The following is a 19888-nucleotide window of genomic DNA, read 5'->3' on the forward strand; positions in this document are numbered from 1 at the left end:
ATTTTGACAAATAGAAACCATGACATCTATCACCACCGATATACATATTATTCTGCCTGTGTTATCTGAAATGAAGATGACAAAACACCATGCACTCTCTCCCTGAGCCCGGGATTAGTGGGACGCCCAAATGGATTAGTAATTTATCACTGCAGAGTATTCAGGAATAGCCTGTGCTTTGGAAATGGTATTAGTAAAAAGAGATGAGAGCAAGGAAATAATTGCCCTTCTAAAGGTCATGCAGTATGTCAAGGTCATCACAAGGTCGTAACTAAACAACAAAAGGTCTGGGATGTTCTAACATGACCCTGGTCTTTTCATAGTCAAATGAAAATCACATCAGGAAACGGAAACAAGGTGTGCAATGCAACCGGTGAAGGATTGTAGCCAGGAATTTGTCTGAAAATTTAATGTCATTCTTTTGAAGGGCGCACAAAAACAATATAGATCTGTATCAAAGTAAAACTATGAAATTTGTGAAATATCATTATTTCAATAAATCTCAAAAATCAATTTAACTTTACAATCTTAAGGAAGTAAATAATTTTGAATATGATCTTTAAACTTAATAATCATTTCACCAAGCCTCGTGGTTCTATTCCAGAATAAGGAAATAAACCGCACTTTTAAATTTATGGAAAAAAGATATTTTACAAAAACATAAAAAAAGAAAAGAAAAAATAGAAAAAGAAGAAAAGCAAACTCGTACAGAAACAAGGATGCATATCATGCAAGAAGGGAAATAAAATAGTAACCCGTCCAGTAGCCAAAGACTGATGAGAAACAGAATCATCAACGGGCAACGAGTTTGTATGTACGAGGATACACAACGCGATATGAAAGAAAAACCATCAATAAATCAAAACTTTGATAAACAATTTTGCTGTATAAAGCAAATTGAGTGAAATTAACTGTATGTCTGTTGCGGGCAGTAATCCATACCCATCTCTGTGGTAGAAGCAGAGTTCAGAAGAAAAATAATGAATTTAGAAAAGAAAAAAAATTCAAATTGAAATGTAAAATTCTGTGATTAGGTTGCTGAGTAGAGGGGAGATAACCACATTGCGCAACAGACAAAGAGTTAATATTATCATAAATAAAAGTTCTCTATGTACTAAAGGTATAAAGTTTACTGAATGTTCTATATAGATATTATCCTCACTAGTATATACTATATATATATATATATATCACTCAGTCTAGAAGATCTATAGATTTTACTCTCTAGAAGCATATCAAAATTATACTGAGTACATCTAAATTACAAGTATCTAAACAAAATATATATATTTTATACATAAAAATATAAATACAATAAATTTCATATATTTATATTTAGATAAAACAAAAGATAAAAATACAAATACATCTTAGAATAATACACAGGAATCTAAAAATCACCAGTGCAGCAATGATCATTGTAAAGTTTCCATATATTCAATGAAGCAACGCAAGTTTTGTTCTGGCTTGGTGAAAGTTGCAATATGTTCATCTTTCATTTTGACACTGGGATTATAACTTGTATTTAGTTTTGTTGGCTACCAGCAAAACCAGTAAGTGCATGACTGGTAGTCGATGGTCTCGAGTTTAACACTTGGAAATTGTGCTCTATTTTGTTTTAAGTTCATTTTTTGTTTTCAAATATTCAAAATTCATACAACCAATTATTGAAAATGTATCTTATATGGAAAACACAAGAGAATATGTTGCAATATTGTCAATTTTGACAAATAACCTGGTGGTAGACTAGTATATCCTGCTATTTCCATGATAAAAAGACTATGTAGGACATACCGGTCTATACTCGGTAGTGAGATTCATACCGTCTATACTCAGTAGTGATATACATAACGGTCTATAGTGAGATACATACCGGTCTATAGTGAGATACATACCGGTCTATAGTGAGATACATACCGGTCTATAGTGAGATACATAACGGTCTATAGTGAGATACATACTGGTCTATACTCGGTAGTGAGATACATACCGGTCTATAGTGAGATACATACCGGTCTATACTCGGTAGTGAGATACATAACGGTCTATAGTGAGATACATACCGGTCTATACTCGGTAGTGAGATACATACCGGTCTATAGTGAGATACAAACCGGTCTATAGTGAGATACATACCGGTCTATACTCGGTAGTGAGATACATACTGGTCTATACTCGGTAGTGAGATACATACCGGTCTATAGTGAGATACATACCGGTCTATACTGAGATACATACCGGTCTATAGTGAGATACATACCGGTCTATACTGAGATACATACCGGTCTATAGTGAGATACATACTGGTCTATACTCGGTAGTGAGATACATACCGGTCTATAGTGAGATACATACCGGTCTATAGTGAGATACATAACGGTCTATACTGAGATACATAACGGTCTATAGTGAGATACATACCGGTCTATAGTGAGATACATACCGATCTATAGTGAGATACATACCGGTCTATAGTGAGATACATACCGGTCTATACTCGGTAGTGAGATACATAACGGTCTATACTCGGTAGTGAGATACATACCGGTCTATACTCGGTAGTGAGTTACAAACCGGTCTATAGCGAGATACATACCGGTCTATAGCGAGATACATACCGGTCTATAGTGAGATACATACCGGTCTATAGTGAGATACATACCGGTCTATAGTGAGATACATACCCGTCTATAGTGAGACACAAACCGGTCTATAGTGAGATACATACCGGTCTATACTCGGTAGTGAGATACATACCGGTCTATAGTGAGATACATACCGGTCTATACTCGGTAGTGAGATACATACCGGTCTATACTCGGTAGTGAGATACATACCGGTCTATAGTGAGATACATACCGGTCTATAGTGAGATACATACCGGTCTATAGTGAGATACATACCGGTCTATAGTGAGATACATACCGGTCTATAGTGAGATACATACCGGTCTATAGTGAGATACATAACGGTCTATAGTGAGATACAAATCGGTCTATAGTGAGATACATACCGGTCTATACTCGGTAGTGAGATACATACCGGTCTATAGTGAGATACATACCGGTCTATAGTGAGATACATAACGGTCTATAGTGAGATACATACCGGTCTATACTCGGTAGTGAGATACATACCGGTCTATAGTGAGATACATACCGGTCTATAGTGAGATACATACCGGTCTATACTCGGTAGTGAGATACATACCGGTCTATACTCGGTAGTGAGATACATACTGGTCTATACTCGGTAGTGAGATACATAACGGTCTATACTCGGTAGTGAGATACATACCGGTCTATACTCGGTAGTGAGATACATACCGGTCTATACTCGGTAGTGAGATACATACTGGTCTATACTCGGTAGTGAGATACATACCGGTCTATACTCGGTAGTGAGATACATAACGGTCTATACTCGGTAGTGAGATACATACTGGTCTATACTCGGTAGTGAGATACATACCGGTCTATACTCGGTAGTGAGATACATACTGGTCTATACTCGGTAGTGAGATACATACCGGTCTATACTCGGTAGTGAGATACATACCGGTCTATAGTGAGATACATACCGGTCTATACTCGGTAGTGAGATACATAACGGTCTATACTCGGTAGTGAGATACATACCGGTCTATACTCGGTAGTGAGATACATAACGGTCTATACTCGGTAGTGAGATACATACCGGTCTATACTCGGTAGTGAGATACATACCGGTCTATACTCGGTAGTGAGATACATACTGGTCTATACTCGGTAGTGAGATACATACTGGTCTATACTCGGTAGTGAGATACATACCGGTCTATACTCGGTAGTGAGATACATACCGGTCTATACTCGGTAGTGAGATACATACTGGTCTATACTCGGTAGTGAGATACATAACGGTCTATACTCGGTAGTGAGATACATACCGGTCTATAGTGAGATACATACCGGTCTATAGTGAGATACATACCGGTCTATAGTGAGATACATACCGGTCTATAGTGAGATACATACCGGTCTATACTTGGTAGTGAGATACATACCGGTCTATAGTGAGATACATACCGGTCTATAGTGAGATACATACCGGTCTATACTTGGTAGTGAGATACATACCGGTCTATAGTGAGATACATACCGGTCTATAGTGAGATACATACCGGTCTATAGTGAGATACATAACGGTCTATACTCTGTGGAGATATACATACCGTGTTTCTGTAAGCCACGAGTGGAAGGCGTTGGCAGCCTGGGCAAACTGTTTACGGAGCTGGTCATTCTCCTCCTGGCGCTGCTGTTCATTACTGAGGTCTACATCCCTCTCCTGTAATCAAATGTTAGTATAAGTATACTCCTAATATAAGTATACTCCTAATATAAGTATACTCCATAAATATACTCCTAATATAAGTATACTCCTTATATAAGTATACTCCTAATATAAGTATACTCCATAAATATACTCCTAATATAAGTATACTCCTAATATAAGTATACTCCTAATATAAGTATACTCCTTATATAAGTATACTCCTAATATAAGTATACTCCTTATATAAGTATACTCCTAATATAAATATACTCCTAATATAAGTATACTCCTAATATAAGTATACTCCTAATATAAGTATACTCCTTATATAAGTATACTCCTAATATAAGTATACTCCTAATATAAGTATACTCCTTATATAGTATACTCCTAATATAAGTATACTCCTTATATAAGTATACTCCTAATATAAGTATACTCCTAATATAAGTATACTCCTAATATAAGTATACTCCTAATATAAGTATACTCCATAAATATACTCCTAATATAAAGTATACTCCTTATATAAGTATACTCCTAATATAAGTATACTCCTAATATAAGTATACTCCTTATATAAGTACACTCCTAATATAAGTATACTCCTAATATAAGTACACTCCTAATATAAGTATACTCCTAATATAAGTACACTCCTAATATAAAGTGTACTCCTAAGTCTTGTTTAAAAAAAAAGGTTTATACTGTCACTGCAATACTCCACAAGTATAGCCCCATCATCAACATCACTTTTAAAGTATTACCCAGCCTTACCTTAATAATTTTCTGTAGGTTTTTCCAGGTGTCCTCCAGTGCGTCCATGGTAAACCATGTGTACGGGTTTGGTCCCACGTTGAAGCTCTTGATCCTCTTATCCAGAGCGGCCAGTTGGTTGATGTCTGCCTGGGCAGCACTCAGAGAAGCTTTGAACTGATCATGGGCTTCACGTAGGGCCTGTTGTAAAAATAAATATATACATATACAGGGCCTGGGGTATAAAAAAATATTAGCATATACATATACAGGGCCTGTTGTACAAAAATATTAACATATACATATACAGGGCCTGTTGTACAAAAATATTAACATATACATATACAGGGCCTGTTGTAAAAAATATATATACATACACATGGCCTGGTGTATAAAAAATATTAACATATACATATACAGGGCCTGTTGTACAAAAATATTAACATATACATATACAGGGCCTGTTGTACTAAAAAATATTAACACATACATGGCCTGGTGTATAAAAAAAGTTAACCTTTATACATACAAGATCTATGTATACAGAATATTTCCATCTGCCATTTGGTACGTAGTCCTAATTTACTCCAGTAAGTCAGTTTTTTGGCCACAGACATACAAACTATTTACCCTGATTTCCTCCACAGAGTTACACCGAACAGGGTCAGTGAGATCTTCTTCTGCATTCTCAAACCAGCTGTTGAAGGCTGAAGCCTTCTTCGCGAAAGTGAGGTAAAGATCCTCTATTTGTCTATACTGCTCCTGGAGACGCAACAGTCGCTGCTTACGTGCATCCGAGTCATTCAGAAGCTTCTGCCACCTACAACGTGAAGAAAGTGTAAAACCTTGTACAGGTTGATATAAAGTTTTTAACATGATAATGGTATTTTCAATTAACTGAACACTTAGTTCTATGATGGGATAAGTAATGACTATTATTTTACCAGGTTTGACATAGAAACAAGCAGTTTGTCTCACCTGTCGATGACATCATTGTAACGTTTCTCTATGGCAGCAGTTTGAGCATGTTGAGCTGCAATCAGCTGATCCTTCAGAGCAGAAATAGTCTGGATGCCTTCCTTCTCAAAGGCCTGCAGTCCAGCGTCGAAAGTTTCCTGTCATGGATAATTCAATGGCGTGAATTACAGAGCTCAACATTTGTCCTAAATATCTTTTATTGAATTAAATACAGACCTCAATATCTGTCCTAAATATCATTTATTGAATTAAATCAAATAAGATATTATTATCATATTTATATGTTACCTGTTTTGTGAGGAGAGTCTGCACAGAAGACAGATCGCGTCCGTAGTCGTCGGAGCGAACCTGGGTCTCCTTGTCAGCAATCCAGCTCTCTACGACATCAGTCTTCCACATAAACTGTAAGAAGGCCGAGTTGTCAATGAGTCCAGCCTTACGTCGGGCTGCAGCTGCGTCCAGGGCGTCCAGCTTCTCCTGTAGGCCTTTGTTCCTCTGGTCTATACTATCAGCATTGTGGTTACCCTGACAACAGATCACATTACTTTTCAATGTCTGTATTCATTATAAACTGATAACAGATCACATTACTTTTGAATGTCTGCATCCATTATAAAAGTAAAGTAAGATATTTCCCGAATCAATAAAATAAATTTGTCCAAAGTTGAGGAATCTTGGGGCTACAGAATTTTAATTTGAAAGTGGTAAAACGCAGCCTTTGACCTTTAACCATGATCGATGACCACAAAATCTTATTAGGGGTCAAGCTATAATGAGAATTACATCTGTCCAGGGGTTTGTGATATATTGGGCTTATCATGGATGGATGTACACACGGACAGATACGTAGACAATGTTTATACAATATACCCCCCCCCCCCCCCCCCCCCTTTTTTTACTTAAGTGGGGTATAATTGGTTTAGTTTATGTTGTTTACCATCCCATTAAAAGCCAGGGTCATTTAAGGAGGTGCCTGGTTTTGGAGGTGGAGGAAAGCCGGAGTACCCAGAGAAACACCATCGCCTATGGTCAGTACCAGGCAACTACTCTACATGGGGTATAAACATTACAGTATACAGACAGTGGAATTTGATATAAGATACAATTTGGATGTAAATAGGAAAATACCTCAGTGATGCGTTTCTCTCCCTCGTTCTTGATCTCCTCACATCTCTCTTTGTGTATCTGGAAGTCGGTCTCAAACACTTCATGCTTCTTCAATAGACCCTGTGAAATTAATTATAAAAAATAAAATCTTGTTAAATCTTAAACATCACAATAAAACACCACATACTGCAATGATGTATACCATCATTAAACAAGTGACAAGACATTACACAATATTTTACTGATGAGTTTTTCCCGTATTTTCCTTTACAGAAGAGTCATGTGTACCTGCACAGTTGCCATGGTGTCACCGTGGTCACCACCAGACAGGAGGTGTTGTTTCTCTGCGATCCATGCCTCCTCCTCTTCCACACTAGCAGAGAATTGCTGGAAGGCATAAGACTCCTCCAGCTTCTGTCCACGGTTAGATGCCATGGACTTGAGCTCCTCCCAGCTGTCCTGTAGTTGCTGCAGACGGTCCTTAATGTCGGCTGTGTTGATGTCTGATTCCTCAATCAGCTTGGCTCCAGTGTCTTGAACAGCCTGTTATTATCATAACAAAATATCAAAGATTTAATCATGTTGCCTTCACCATATATAGATTTTCACTATCAAATTGTTAAAGGTGATTATATATAAATTATCATTCCATGTCTCTGATACAGAACATCTTTTGAAATGGTTCAGAATTTCGGTGAAAACTTTTACAGTAGTAACATGTATCTTACCTGTATGGCAGGCTCGTGGGTAGCCAACTCAGCATCCAGACGCTTGTGTTTCTTGCGTAGATTCTGTACACTGGTCAGGTCACGTCCATAGTCATCGGAGCCAACCAGCAGTTTCTTTTCCCTGTCAACATACCAGTCAGATATGAACCTGTCTTCAATTCAGACCCGGACACATGTTACTATAGTCTGTTATGGTATAGCTATCATAGTTATCACATAGCACTCCTACATAAAATATGAGCCCAGAAACATTTCAGTTTATAACTTTTCCCAATCAATTCAATATTTTCTTAGACTATATCAGTCTCCTGCAAAAACTCTAAAAGCCTGGTGCAACAAAACTGAATAACTTACTTGATCCAAGCTTCCTCGTCATCAATGTCACGCAGGAACTGGTGCATGGTGTTGGCTTCATTCAGGCGTGTCCTCCTCACAATTGCTAGTTCTTTGATTCTGTAAAAAAAGATTACAACTTCTTAAAATCTAAATTCTAATGAGGATACACTATTATAACAACATGATTGATGTGTCTGTGGTGACACCTACTGGTCGTAAGGATACACTATTGATGTGTCTGGTGACACCTACTGGTCGTAAGGATACACTATTGATGTGTCTGTGGTGACACCTACTGGTCGTAAGGATACACTATTGATGTGTCTGTGGTGCCACCTACTTGTCGTAAGGATACACTATTGATGTGTCTGTGGTGACACCTACTTGTGGTAAGGATACACTATTGATGTGTCTGTGGTGACACCTACTTGTGGTAAGGATACACTATTGATGTGTCTGTGGTGACACCTACTTGTGGTAAGGATACACTATTGATGTGTCTGTGGTGACACCTACTGGTCGTAAGGATACACTATTGATGTGTCTGGTGACACCTACTGGTCGTAAGGATACACTATTGATGTATCTGGTGACACCTACTTGTGGTAAGGATACACTATTGATGTGTCTGTGGTGACACCTACTGGTCGTAAGGATACACTATTGATGTGTCTGTGGTGACACCTACTTGTGGTAAGGATACACTATTGATGTGTCTGTGGTGACACCTACTTGTGGTAAGGATACAATATTATAACAACATGATTGATGTGTCTGTGGTGACACCTACTGGTCGTAAGGATACACTATTGATGTGTCTGGTGACACCTACTGGTCGTAAGGATACACTATTGATGTGACTGGTGACACCTACTTGTGGTAAGGATACACTATTGATGTGACTGGTGACACCTACTTGTGGTAAGGATACACTATATAACAACATGATTGATGTGTCTGTGGTGACACCTACTGGTCGTAAGGATACACTATTGATGTGTCTGTGGTGACACCTACTGGTCGTAAGGATACACTATTGATGTGACTGGTGACACCTACTTGTCGTAAGGATACACTATTGATGTGTCTGTGGTGACACCTACTGGTTGTAAGGATACACTATTGATGTGACTGGTGACACCTACTTGTGGTAAGGATACACTATTGATGTGACTGGTGACACCTACTTGTGGTAAGGATACAATATTATAACAACATGATTGATGTGTCTGTGGTGACACCTACTGGTCGTAAGGATACACTATTGATGTGTCTGTGGTGACACCTACTGGTCGTAAGGATACACTATTGATGTGACTGGTGACACCTACTTGTGGTAAGGATACACTATTGATGTGACTGGTGACACCTACTTGTGGTAAGGATACAATATTATAACAACATGATTGATGTGTCTGTGGTGACACCTACTGGTCGTAAGGATACACTATTGATGTGTCTGTGGTAACACCTACTGGTCGTAAGGATACACTATTGATGTGACTGGTGACACCTACTGGTCGTAAGGATACACTATTGATGTGTCTGTGGTGACACCTACTTGTGGTAAGGATACACTATTGATGTGTCTGTGGTGACACCTACTGGTCGTAAGGATACACTATTGATGTGTCTGGTGACACCTACTGGTCGTAAGGATACACTATTGATGTATCTGGTGACACCTACTTGTGGTAAGGATACACTATTGATGTGTCTGTGGTGACACCTACTGGTCGTAAGGATACACTATTGATGTGTCTGTGGTGACACCTACTTGTGGTAAGGATACACTATTGATGTGTCTGTGGTGACACCTACTTGTGGTAAGGATACAATATTATAACAACATGATTGATGTGTCTGTGGTGACACCTACTGGTCGTAAGGATACACTATTGATGTGTCTGGTGACACCTACTGGTCGTAAGGATACACTATTGATGTGACTGGTGACACCTACTTGTGGTAAGGATACACTATTGATGTGACTGGTGACACCTACTTGTGGTAAGGATACAATATTATAACAACATGATTGATGTGTCTGTGGTGACACCTACTGGTCGTAAGGATACACTATTGATGTGTCTGTGGTGACACCTACTGGTCGTAAGGATACACTATTGATGTGACTGGTGACACCTACTTGTGGTAAGGATACACTATTGAAGTGTCTGTGGTGATACCTACTGGTCGTAAGGATACACTATTGATGTGTCTGGTGACACCTACTTGTGGTAAGGATACACTATTGATGTGTCTGTGGTGACACCTACTTGTCGTAAGGATACACTATTGATGTGTCTGTGGTGACACCTACTGGTTGTAAGGATACACTATTGATGTGACTGGTGACACCTACTTGTGGTAAGGATACACTATTGATGTGACTGGTGACACCTACTTGTGGTAAGGATACAATATTATAACAACATGATTGATGTGTCTGTGGTGACACCTACTGGTCGTAAGGATACACTATTGATGTGTCTGTGGTGACACCTACTGGTCGTAAGGATACACTATTGATGTGACTGGTGACACCTACTTGTGGTAAGGATACACTATTGATGTGACTGGTGACACCTACTTGTGGTAAGGATACAATATTATAACAACATGATTGATGTGTCTGTGGTGACACCTACTGGTCGTAAGGATACACTATTGATGTGTCTGTGGTAACACCTACTGGTCGTAAGGATACACTATTGATGTGACTGGTGACACCTACTGGTCGTAAGGATACACTATTGATGTGTCTGTGGTGACACCTACTGGTCGTAAGGATACACTATTGATGTGTCTGTGGTGACACCTACTGGTCGTAAGGATACACTATTGATGTGTCTGTGGTGACACCTACTTGTCGTAAGGATACACTATTGATGTGTCTGTGGTGACACCTACTTGTCGTAAGAATACACTATTGATGTGTCTGTGGTGACACCTACTGGTCGTAAGGATACACTATTGATGTATCTGGTGACACCTACTTGTGGTAAGGATACACTATTGATGTGTCTGTGGTGACACCTACTGGTCGTAAGGATACACTATTGATGTGTCTGTGGTGACACCTACTTGTGGTAAGGATACAATATTATAACAACATGATTGATGTGTCTGTGGTGACACCTACTGGTCGTAAGGATACACTATTGATGTGTCTGTGGTGACACCTACTGGTCGTAAGGATACACTATTGATGTGTCTGTGGTGACACCTACTGGTCGTAAGGATACACTACTGATGTGTCTGTGGTGACACCTACTGGTCGTAAGGATACACTATTGATGTGTCTGTGGTGACACCTACTTGTGGTAAGGATACAATATTATAACAACATGATTGATGTGTCTGTGGTGACACCTACTGGTCGTAAGGATACACTATTGATGTGTCTGTGGTGACACCTACTGGTCGTAAGGATACACTATTGATGTGTCTGTGGTGACACCTACTGGTCGTAAGGATACACTACTGATGTGTCTGTGGTGACACCTACTTGTCGTATCGTTCGTTGATAGTTCTCTTCCTGGTCTCAATGCTCTCCGCGTCCCAGACTCCAGCATCACAGAATTGGTCAGCTTGTGTGTTTAGGTCTTTAATACGATCCTAAAACAAATCACATAAGTAATCCACTATACTGTATATGAATGAAATTTGTGAAGGATTTGCCCAGTGAATGTCCATAAATATTTTATCATTTGATAATAAGGAGAGTTAAAAATTTGACTAAATAAATGAATCACTAATTATATTAGCCTCTGTACCTACAGTTAAATGTTAGCGCTCTACGTACCTCATGAGCTGCGATGTCAGCCTCCAAAAGTTGGTGTTTCTTCAGCAAGTTCTGCACAGAGGACAGGTCTTTTCCGTACTCTTCAGAGCCTAGCATCTGTTCTACCTGTAATTACAAACATCAGACTTAGCAACTGTTTTACCTGTAATCACAAATATCCAAGCATAGCATCTGTTCTACCTGTAATTACAAACATCAGACTTAGCAACTGTTTTACCTGTAATCATAAATATCCAAGCATAGCATGTTCTACCTGTAATTACAAACATTAGAGCTTAAAATCTGTTCTACCTGTAATCACAAACATTAGAGCTAAGCAAATGTTTTACCTGTAATCACAAACATCCAAGTTAGCATCTGTTCTTGTAATTACAAACATAACAAAACTGAGAAACTGAGATGTAATAGTTAGAGAGTCCACCTATTTCCATGTTGGTTACCTCGCCAAGCCAGAACTCCATGTCCTTGACACCAGCGTTGTAGGTCTGTTGACGATTAGCCTCCTTCAGCTTGTCACTCTTCTCAGCAGATTTGGCAACTAGTGTCTCCCACTGTGAGGCGAGGCTCTCAAGTCTGGCCTGGACAGCATCCTCCGACCCAGCACACTGCTTCTGGTCAATCAAAGCTAAAACATAATAGAATCAGATTAACCTTAAACTAGTTCTTCAGGAAGTCTTGATTAGTACCAGATTTATAAATGAAGTTTCCAGAGCAAACTATGAACTCTAGTTCTATAACTTGTAAAAGATATCTTGTTTAGCATCAGGTTTATAAATGTCTGTCAGGATTCTTTATCCAAGACTGATGAGTTATAATGACCACTACCAATTATATTACTGATAGTAACAGTGGGTATATTACCTTGACCAGTGCCAAGTAGTGCTTGTAGTCGGTCAGCATTGGCAGCCAACTCTGCCTCAAATGCCTGGTGCTTCTGGTGTTTACTCTGCAACAACAAACAACAATATGGTATAAAGCTTCTGGTGTTTACTCTGTAACAACAAAACAACAATATGGTATAAAACAATCAGTCTATGTCTAAATAAATCACACCGATAAAAGAAAATCTTATTCAGATATTCATCTTTTCCTTCCTTTTGAACAATTTTGTAATTTAATTCCCCTAAATAATGATGGTTTACTAATCAAATCACAATGAAAATTTCATACTTCAAATCATATGTATGTTTGTGAGACTTCCATCCACTGACAATGTAGTTACATACCTGTATGTCGGTAGGACTGACAGTGTAGTTATATACCTGTATGTTGGTAGGACTGACAGTGTAGTTATATACCTGTATGTTGGTAGGACTGACAGTGTAGTTATATACCTGTATGACGGTAGGACTGACAGCGTAGTTATATACCTGTATGTCAGTAGGACCGACAGCGTAGTTATATACCTGTATGTCGGTAGGACTGACAGCGTAGTTATATACCTGTATGTCGGTAGGACCGACAGCGTAGTTATATACCTGTATGTCGGTAGGACTGACAGCGTAGTTATATACCTGTATGTCGGTAGGACTGACAGCGTAGTTATATACCTGTTTGTCGGTAGGACTGACAGCGTAGTTATATACCTGTTTGTCGGTAGGACTGACAGCGTAGTTATATACCTGTATGTCGGTAGGACTGACAGCGTAGTTATATACCTGTATGTCGGTAGGACTGACAGCGTAGTTATATACCTGTATGTCGGTAGGACTGACAGCGTAGTTATATACCTGTATGTCGGTAGGACTGACAGCGTAGTTATATACCTGTATGTCGGTAGGACAGACAGCGTAGTTATATACCTGTATGTCGGTAGGACTGACAGCGTAGTTATATACCTGTATGTCGGTAGGACTGACAGCGTAGTTATATACCTGTATGTCGGTAGGACTGACAATGAAGTTAATATATACCTGTATGTTGGTAGGGTCTTTGTAAGACTCATCCATGGCAATCTGTAGTTTCTCCTGGAGCCAATTTTCCATTTCATCGGCATCCCGAGAAAACTGTTGTAGGGTCTGTGCTTCGCCCAGCTTGGAGCGGTTATCAATAAGGGCATCCTTGAGATTGGTCCAGCGGTCCAACACTTGATCGCGCTTGTCAGCAATGGCGCTACTATCGTAGTGCTCTCCGCCGATCAACTGGTCAGCAAACAATTGTAGTGCCTGGATTTTCTCTTGCTGTAAACAGGAAAACATGCAGTGAGGCTTGACCCTGAACTTGCTCTTGTTGAAAACAGTAATTAGGACAGATTGAAGGATTATCATTGATTAATCAACCTTTTAACATATGATATTGCTGCCGAGTTTGTCTCTAAAATTCATTGCACCGACTCCGTTTCTGGAGGATAAATATTAAAAGCGAATACAGATTGTCAGTTTGAAATGATTTAAATTTTAAATATCTACAAGAGGCTGGTTAACTCTAACTTTACACGACCTTATTGCCAACATGCTATAGAGAAATTATACCTGGCTACTGATGGCCCTGTCAAAGTCCTCATGTTTCTTGATAAGTGTTTCCACATTGTCACCGTCAACAGCGTCACCCGAGAGGAACGCTTCACGAGAGTGCATCCATGTCTCTGCCTGCTCACAGTCACGATAAAACAGCTGTAATTCGAGGCACTGGTCAAGCTTCATCCGCCGCGCAATCCACGCTCTGTAACACACCAAAAGTTACTTCAATACCTTCTCAAGTAGACTGTATTTTTTAATTGATCAAGAACATTTAACAACTTGAAAATAGCATTTTTTTTATCAAATTTTTCAGGTGTTTTTCTAAAATCTACACTATACTGTGTATATAAACAACATACTGTTCCAGTTCCTCACGAGCCTTGGCCAACTCCTCCAGTTTCCCGGACACATCCTCACTAGCATAGTGCTCGTTGTGTAGAAGGTTCTGTCCAAACACCTCAAACGCCTGGAAGGTTCCCGAGCGAGCATCAATCTCTGTACGGTGTTCCTGTTATCATGATCAAAATAGCTAACTCAGTATCCACGAACAATATAGGAAAACTTAGTACAACCAATTAACTTATTGTAAGTTCAATGTTCAGTGCGAAATCGACGGTGTAGGTCACAACTATACTGATTTAACAAAACATCTACATCTATGGATTTATTCCTGTAAGAATTAGTAGCAAGTTTTTGTGAATTACTTAAACAATAATAACTTAATATACCAAAAGCTACGTCAGAAAATGTACCAGTGGTCGAAGTAAATGTGAACAATCAGGTACACCAAAAATTAAATACTACAACTGGAAATAACAGGTGTAATCAAATGAAACATATGGAAAACAAAGTCGGTTAGTCTAAAGTACATTCCAGTCTCTTGGCATGCTACAAATAAAACATGGGTTAATTGTCTGAAACAGGAATCAGGTGAAGGAGATTAGATCTTGTCCAATACTCCGCTGTGGTGTTGACTATATTTATATGTACAATTGTACATACTTATCACTTTAACATCAAAGCAATATGCCTGAATTTTTCCAATACCAAAAACAGATAAAAATCTCAAAAAATCATGCTCTAGATCCTAGGAAACATAAATGAGGAAATGAATTTCTGATGTTAATGCTGACCTTTGACCTACCTATCTTGCAACAAAATCATGCATCTCTATTTCAGCAACAAACTCTTAAATATTAATATTAAATACTATAGTGTATTCTATTAAATATTGGTTTATTTAAGAAAAAATTAACAATGATTCGTGTATTGTTGCAGGATATACAACGAGGATGAGGATATTTTGCAATTAGATTAATAACGAAGGCCGCAGGCCTCAGTTATTAATTAAAATTGCAAAATATCCGAGTCCTCATTGTATATCCTGCAACAATACACGAGTCAAAGTTGATTATTTCTATTCTACCATGTACTGTTTAGTTCTGAGATCTACCTCTTCCTAATAAAAAAAAACGGCAACGAAACCCCGGGAAATGTGTCGCTACATGGCTGTTACAATTCACAAGAAACGATAAGGCGCACATGCTAATGAATATTCAAAAGCTGATGTCAATCCGAAAGCCAGTTGACGGCAACGTTGCGAGAACTTTTGGGGATGTCGGCCAGCAATTCATGTAGAAATGCTCTCCAAAGGTTGCCTGTGGAAATTGACCTTACAACATATTGTTTAGCAAAGTCTGCTCTGGGTGGATAGAAATTAACAATCTGGCAAATGTCTCTGTTGTAAAATACACAGTCTCCGACGTTCAAACTTTTAGACGCCGCCATGTTTGTTTACAAATGCACGATTTTGGAGGGGAAAGATTTAACAGCTGTGACTCACGAGCATGTATTAGTGACATGAGAGTGTATTACTGGCAAATAATACACGGTTTTAAACCAATCAAAACTGGCGTTGCATAGCAAACGTGGTAGAATACAGTATAACATATAGGGACAGCACACACACATCACTATCGTCCCCCATGTTATAACCCTATGGGACATAACATATCACTATCATCTCTTTGATTAGTGTTAACACACAACAAGCATATCAAACAGTTTATAATCTGCGTATGGTTATTTGGACACTCTAGACTGCTGTACACATCATGCTGATGGTTAGTGTGGTCATCATTCATAAACATCTCACAGTAAATAAAATGTTGTTTTTTTTTTTATTTGATACTTGTTCTAGTATGAGTACAGTTGTCATTAAAGTAGCCAGTCATTGACCAATACTTGACCTAGTCACGGTTGAGTTGTTGTCAGTCATTGACCGATACTTGCCCTGTCACGGTTGAGTTGTTGTCAGTCATTGACCGATACTTGCCCTGTCACGGTTGAGTTGTTGTCGGTCATTGACCGATACTTGCCCTAGTCACGGTTGAGTTGTTGTCAGTCATTGACCGATACTTGCCCTAGTCACGGTTGAGTTGTTGTCAGTCATTGACCGATACTTGCCCTAGTCACAGTTGAGTTGTTGTCAGTCATTGACCGATACTTGCCCTAGTCACAGTTGAGTTGTTGTCAGTCATTGACCGATACTTGTCCTAGTCAGAGTGGTGCTGGCAGTGACCGATACTTGTCCTCGTCGGAGTGAAGCTGTCAGTGTCAGTGACCGATACTTGCCCTAGTCACGGTTGAGTTGTTGTGAGTCATTGACCAATACTTGACCTAGTCACGGTTGAGGTGTTGTCAGTATAACCAGTCATCACTATACAATACTGCTCATATATATTTATTATTATATAACCCCCACTGAACAATTAATACCACTGTAAGTGTATCACTTTATAGCCGTTCTGGAAACTGTAAGGGGAGACAATCATTGTAAAACATTCTTAATAAACACAAGGATGACACTCATATAATCATTGTAAAATATTGTTAACAAGGATGGCACTCATATATGGAAACCAATGCTGAGGGCAACAATCAGCAAATGTTTCTCTTTATGAGGCCATTCATATTCCATGCAGCTCTTTCATTATATCCCATCAATCTATTTCAGTATAAAGTTATGCCTTCATTATATCCCATCAATCTATTTCTAGGTATGCTTTCATTATATCCCATCAATCTATTTCAGTATATAGTTATGCCTTCATTATATCCCATCAATCTATTTCAGTATATAGGTATGCTTTCATTATATCCCATCAATCTATTTCAGTATATAGTTATGCCTTCATTATATCCCATCAATCTATTTCAGTATATAGGTATGCTTTCATTATATCCCATCAATCTATTTCAGTATATAGTTATGCCTTCATTATATCCCATCAATCTATTTCAGTATATAGTTATGCCTTCATTATATCCCATGAATCTATTTCAGTATATAGTTATGCTTTCATTATATCCCATCAATCTATTTCAGTATATAGTTATGCCTTCATTATATCCCATCAATCTATTTCAGTATATAGTTATGCTTTCATTATATCCCATCAATCTATTTCAGTATATAGGTATGCTTTTAGCACATCCATAGTAACCATAGAATCATGTCTCTTCCATATTTGTTTTTCCCTGTATAGCATGACAGCTTATTTTTATCATGTTTAATCAACAATGAAAGAGCAACATCAAAGTTAGCTGTAAAGTTTTAAACTTTTCTGGGTTTATAAACCTGTACAAGTCATTTTTCCATTATAAACAGAGGAATCAGATCACTTTCATAAACAGAGATTTTTATCTATTTTATAAACAGTTACTCTGAAAACTCTAAATGTGTTCATTTTTCTTTAGCATTAAAAAAATAAACCCAGAAAAATAAAAGCTTGACAGCCTATGATCAAGATGCGACAAGGCGGCCTATTGTAGCTAGGGCAGCGTGCTGTAGACACAAATATAAGGTACCAGCTCCTCCTCAATCTCCTCCTCTGTCGGCAGCTGCGTGATACCGTAATGGCTGACAATCTCTGAGCTGAACATCTGTAAAGGACAGGTGATTACCAACAAAACAACAGTACCATCTCCTTCCTCGTCAACACGGCCATCATCCATTGTTATAGACATGTTATACACCAGTACAATCCTCGTCAACACTGCCATCACCCATTGTTATAGACATGTTATAGATAGACCGGAACTGACCTAGGCTGGATGCCATCATTACAGCCGAGGTAAGCCAGACAGCGGTTCCTGTTATATTTACTCTAAGCATCTGTCTGATAGAGGCACTTAGAGAGCAGAAAGCTGAAGCTTTTAGTCTACAGTGGGCCAGGTTTTACAGTGATGATGATACTACAGGGACCATCTAGAATGCTTCAAGGGAAGAATTATAAAATTTGTAGCAGGTTCTAACTTGAATTGAAAGTTTGCTTATCAGAGATTCTAGAGAATTGCATGCCTTTCTGTAATGATACTGACTCTGGAGGTATATGGAGAGGGGATATGTTTGTTTTACTACACAGTTGGTAACTACCTGATGGCGCTCCAGTAAGGCTTCCGCCCCAGTCACATCCTTGGCAAGCTCGTCTGATGACACCAACGACATCATACTGTTGATCCATGAGGTCAGGTCTCTACACAAATCAATGCAAACATCAATACACCGAAATCTCTCCAGAAAAACATAAACATCAGTTCAACGAAATCTCTCCAGAAAAACTTTATAAACATCAGTACACCGAAATCTCTCCAGAAAAACAATGTGAACATTGGTAGACCAAAGTCTCTCCAGAAAAACATTGTTAACATCAGTTTACAATGTTAACAATCACAAACCACTAAAACTATCTTGTGCTAAAAATCATTTCTCATGATTAATACATTTTTGTATTTAGCAGAACATTGTAAACAGTAGTAATATCATAAGTGACATTTAGATGATGAACAATTAAAACACAATTAACAAGACAATTACCTGTAGTCACTTAGGAACCTTTGGAGGTCATAGCTGTCCAGTAACTTAGATTTTCTAGCATCAGCCTACAACAAAGGGGGCAGGTTGTATAATACAGCTTCGTCATTATTTATTGAATGTATTCCACAGTTAATGATAAAACACCTTGACAGTGTGTTCCACAGTTAATGATAAAACACCTTGACAGTGTGTTCCACAGTTAATGATAAAACACCTTGACAGTGTGTTCCAAAGTTAATGATAAAATAACTTGACAGTGTGTTCCAGTTAAAGATAAAATACCTTGGCAGTGTGTTCCAGTTAATGATGAAACACCTTGACAGTGTGTTCCAAAGTTAATGATAAAATTACTTGACAGTGTGTTCCACAGTTAAAGATAAAATACCTTGGCAGTGTGTTCCAGTTAATGATGAAACACCTTGGCAGTGTGTTCCACAGTTAATGATAAAATACCTTGACAGTGTGTTCCACAGTTAATGATAAAACACCTTGGCAGTGTGTTCCACAGTTAATGATAAAACAC

The 19888-nt window shown here is 38.5% G+C and overlaps 1 protein-coding gene across 9 annotated transcripts in view; it reads right to left on the minus strand.

Moving 5' to 3' along the window:
* LOC117344301 (spectrin alpha chain-like) overlaps nucleotides 1-19888 on the minus strand; it is a 55733-nt gene that overhangs the window by 3706 nt on the left and 32139 nt on the right. For 3 of the 9 annotated variants that reach the window (XM_033907044.1, XM_033907026.1, XM_033907008.1), the window contains 20 exons: nucleotides 19366-19430; nucleotides 18925-19024; nucleotides 18357-18431; nucleotides 14846-14994; nucleotides 14499-14688; nucleotides 13941-14207; nucleotides 12889-12973; nucleotides 12468-12652; nucleotides 12028-12132; nucleotides 11731-11840; nucleotides 8238-8336; nucleotides 7884-8004; nucleotides 7444-7698; nucleotides 7177-7275; nucleotides 6337-6573; nucleotides 6049-6185; nucleotides 5701-5890; nucleotides 5092-5271; nucleotides 4214-4326; nucleotides 756-773 (listed from right to left, as the gene is read on the minus strand). In XM_033907044.1, coding sequence (XP_033762935.1) covers nucleotides 756-773; nucleotides 4214-4326; nucleotides 5092-5271; nucleotides 5701-5890; nucleotides 6049-6185; nucleotides 6337-6573; nucleotides 7177-7275; nucleotides 7444-7698; nucleotides 7884-8004; nucleotides 8238-8336; nucleotides 11731-11840; nucleotides 12028-12132; nucleotides 12468-12652; nucleotides 12889-12973; nucleotides 13941-14207; nucleotides 14499-14688; nucleotides 14846-14994; nucleotides 18357-18431; nucleotides 18925-19024; nucleotides 19366-19430 — 2780 coding nt within the window. The remainder of the gene's footprint in view (nucleotides 1-755; nucleotides 774-4213; nucleotides 4327-5091; nucleotides 5272-5700; nucleotides 5891-6048; nucleotides 6186-6336; nucleotides 6574-7176; nucleotides 7276-7443; nucleotides 7699-7883; nucleotides 8005-8237; nucleotides 8337-11730; nucleotides 11841-12027; nucleotides 12133-12467; nucleotides 12653-12888; nucleotides 12974-13940; nucleotides 14208-14498; nucleotides 14689-14845; nucleotides 14995-18356; nucleotides 18432-18924; nucleotides 19025-19365; nucleotides 19431-19888) is intronic. The other 6 variants (XM_033907061.1, XM_033907053.1, XM_033907035.1 and 3 more) reach the window with 4 other exon arrangements.

This window comes from Pecten maximus, chromosome 2 (assembly GCF_902652985.1).
Source record: "Pecten maximus chromosome 2, xPecMax1.1, whole genome shotgun sequence".
In the NCBI taxonomy this organism is placed as follows: domain Eukaryota; kingdom Metazoa; phylum Mollusca; class Bivalvia; order Pectinida; family Pectinidae; genus Pecten; species Pecten maximus.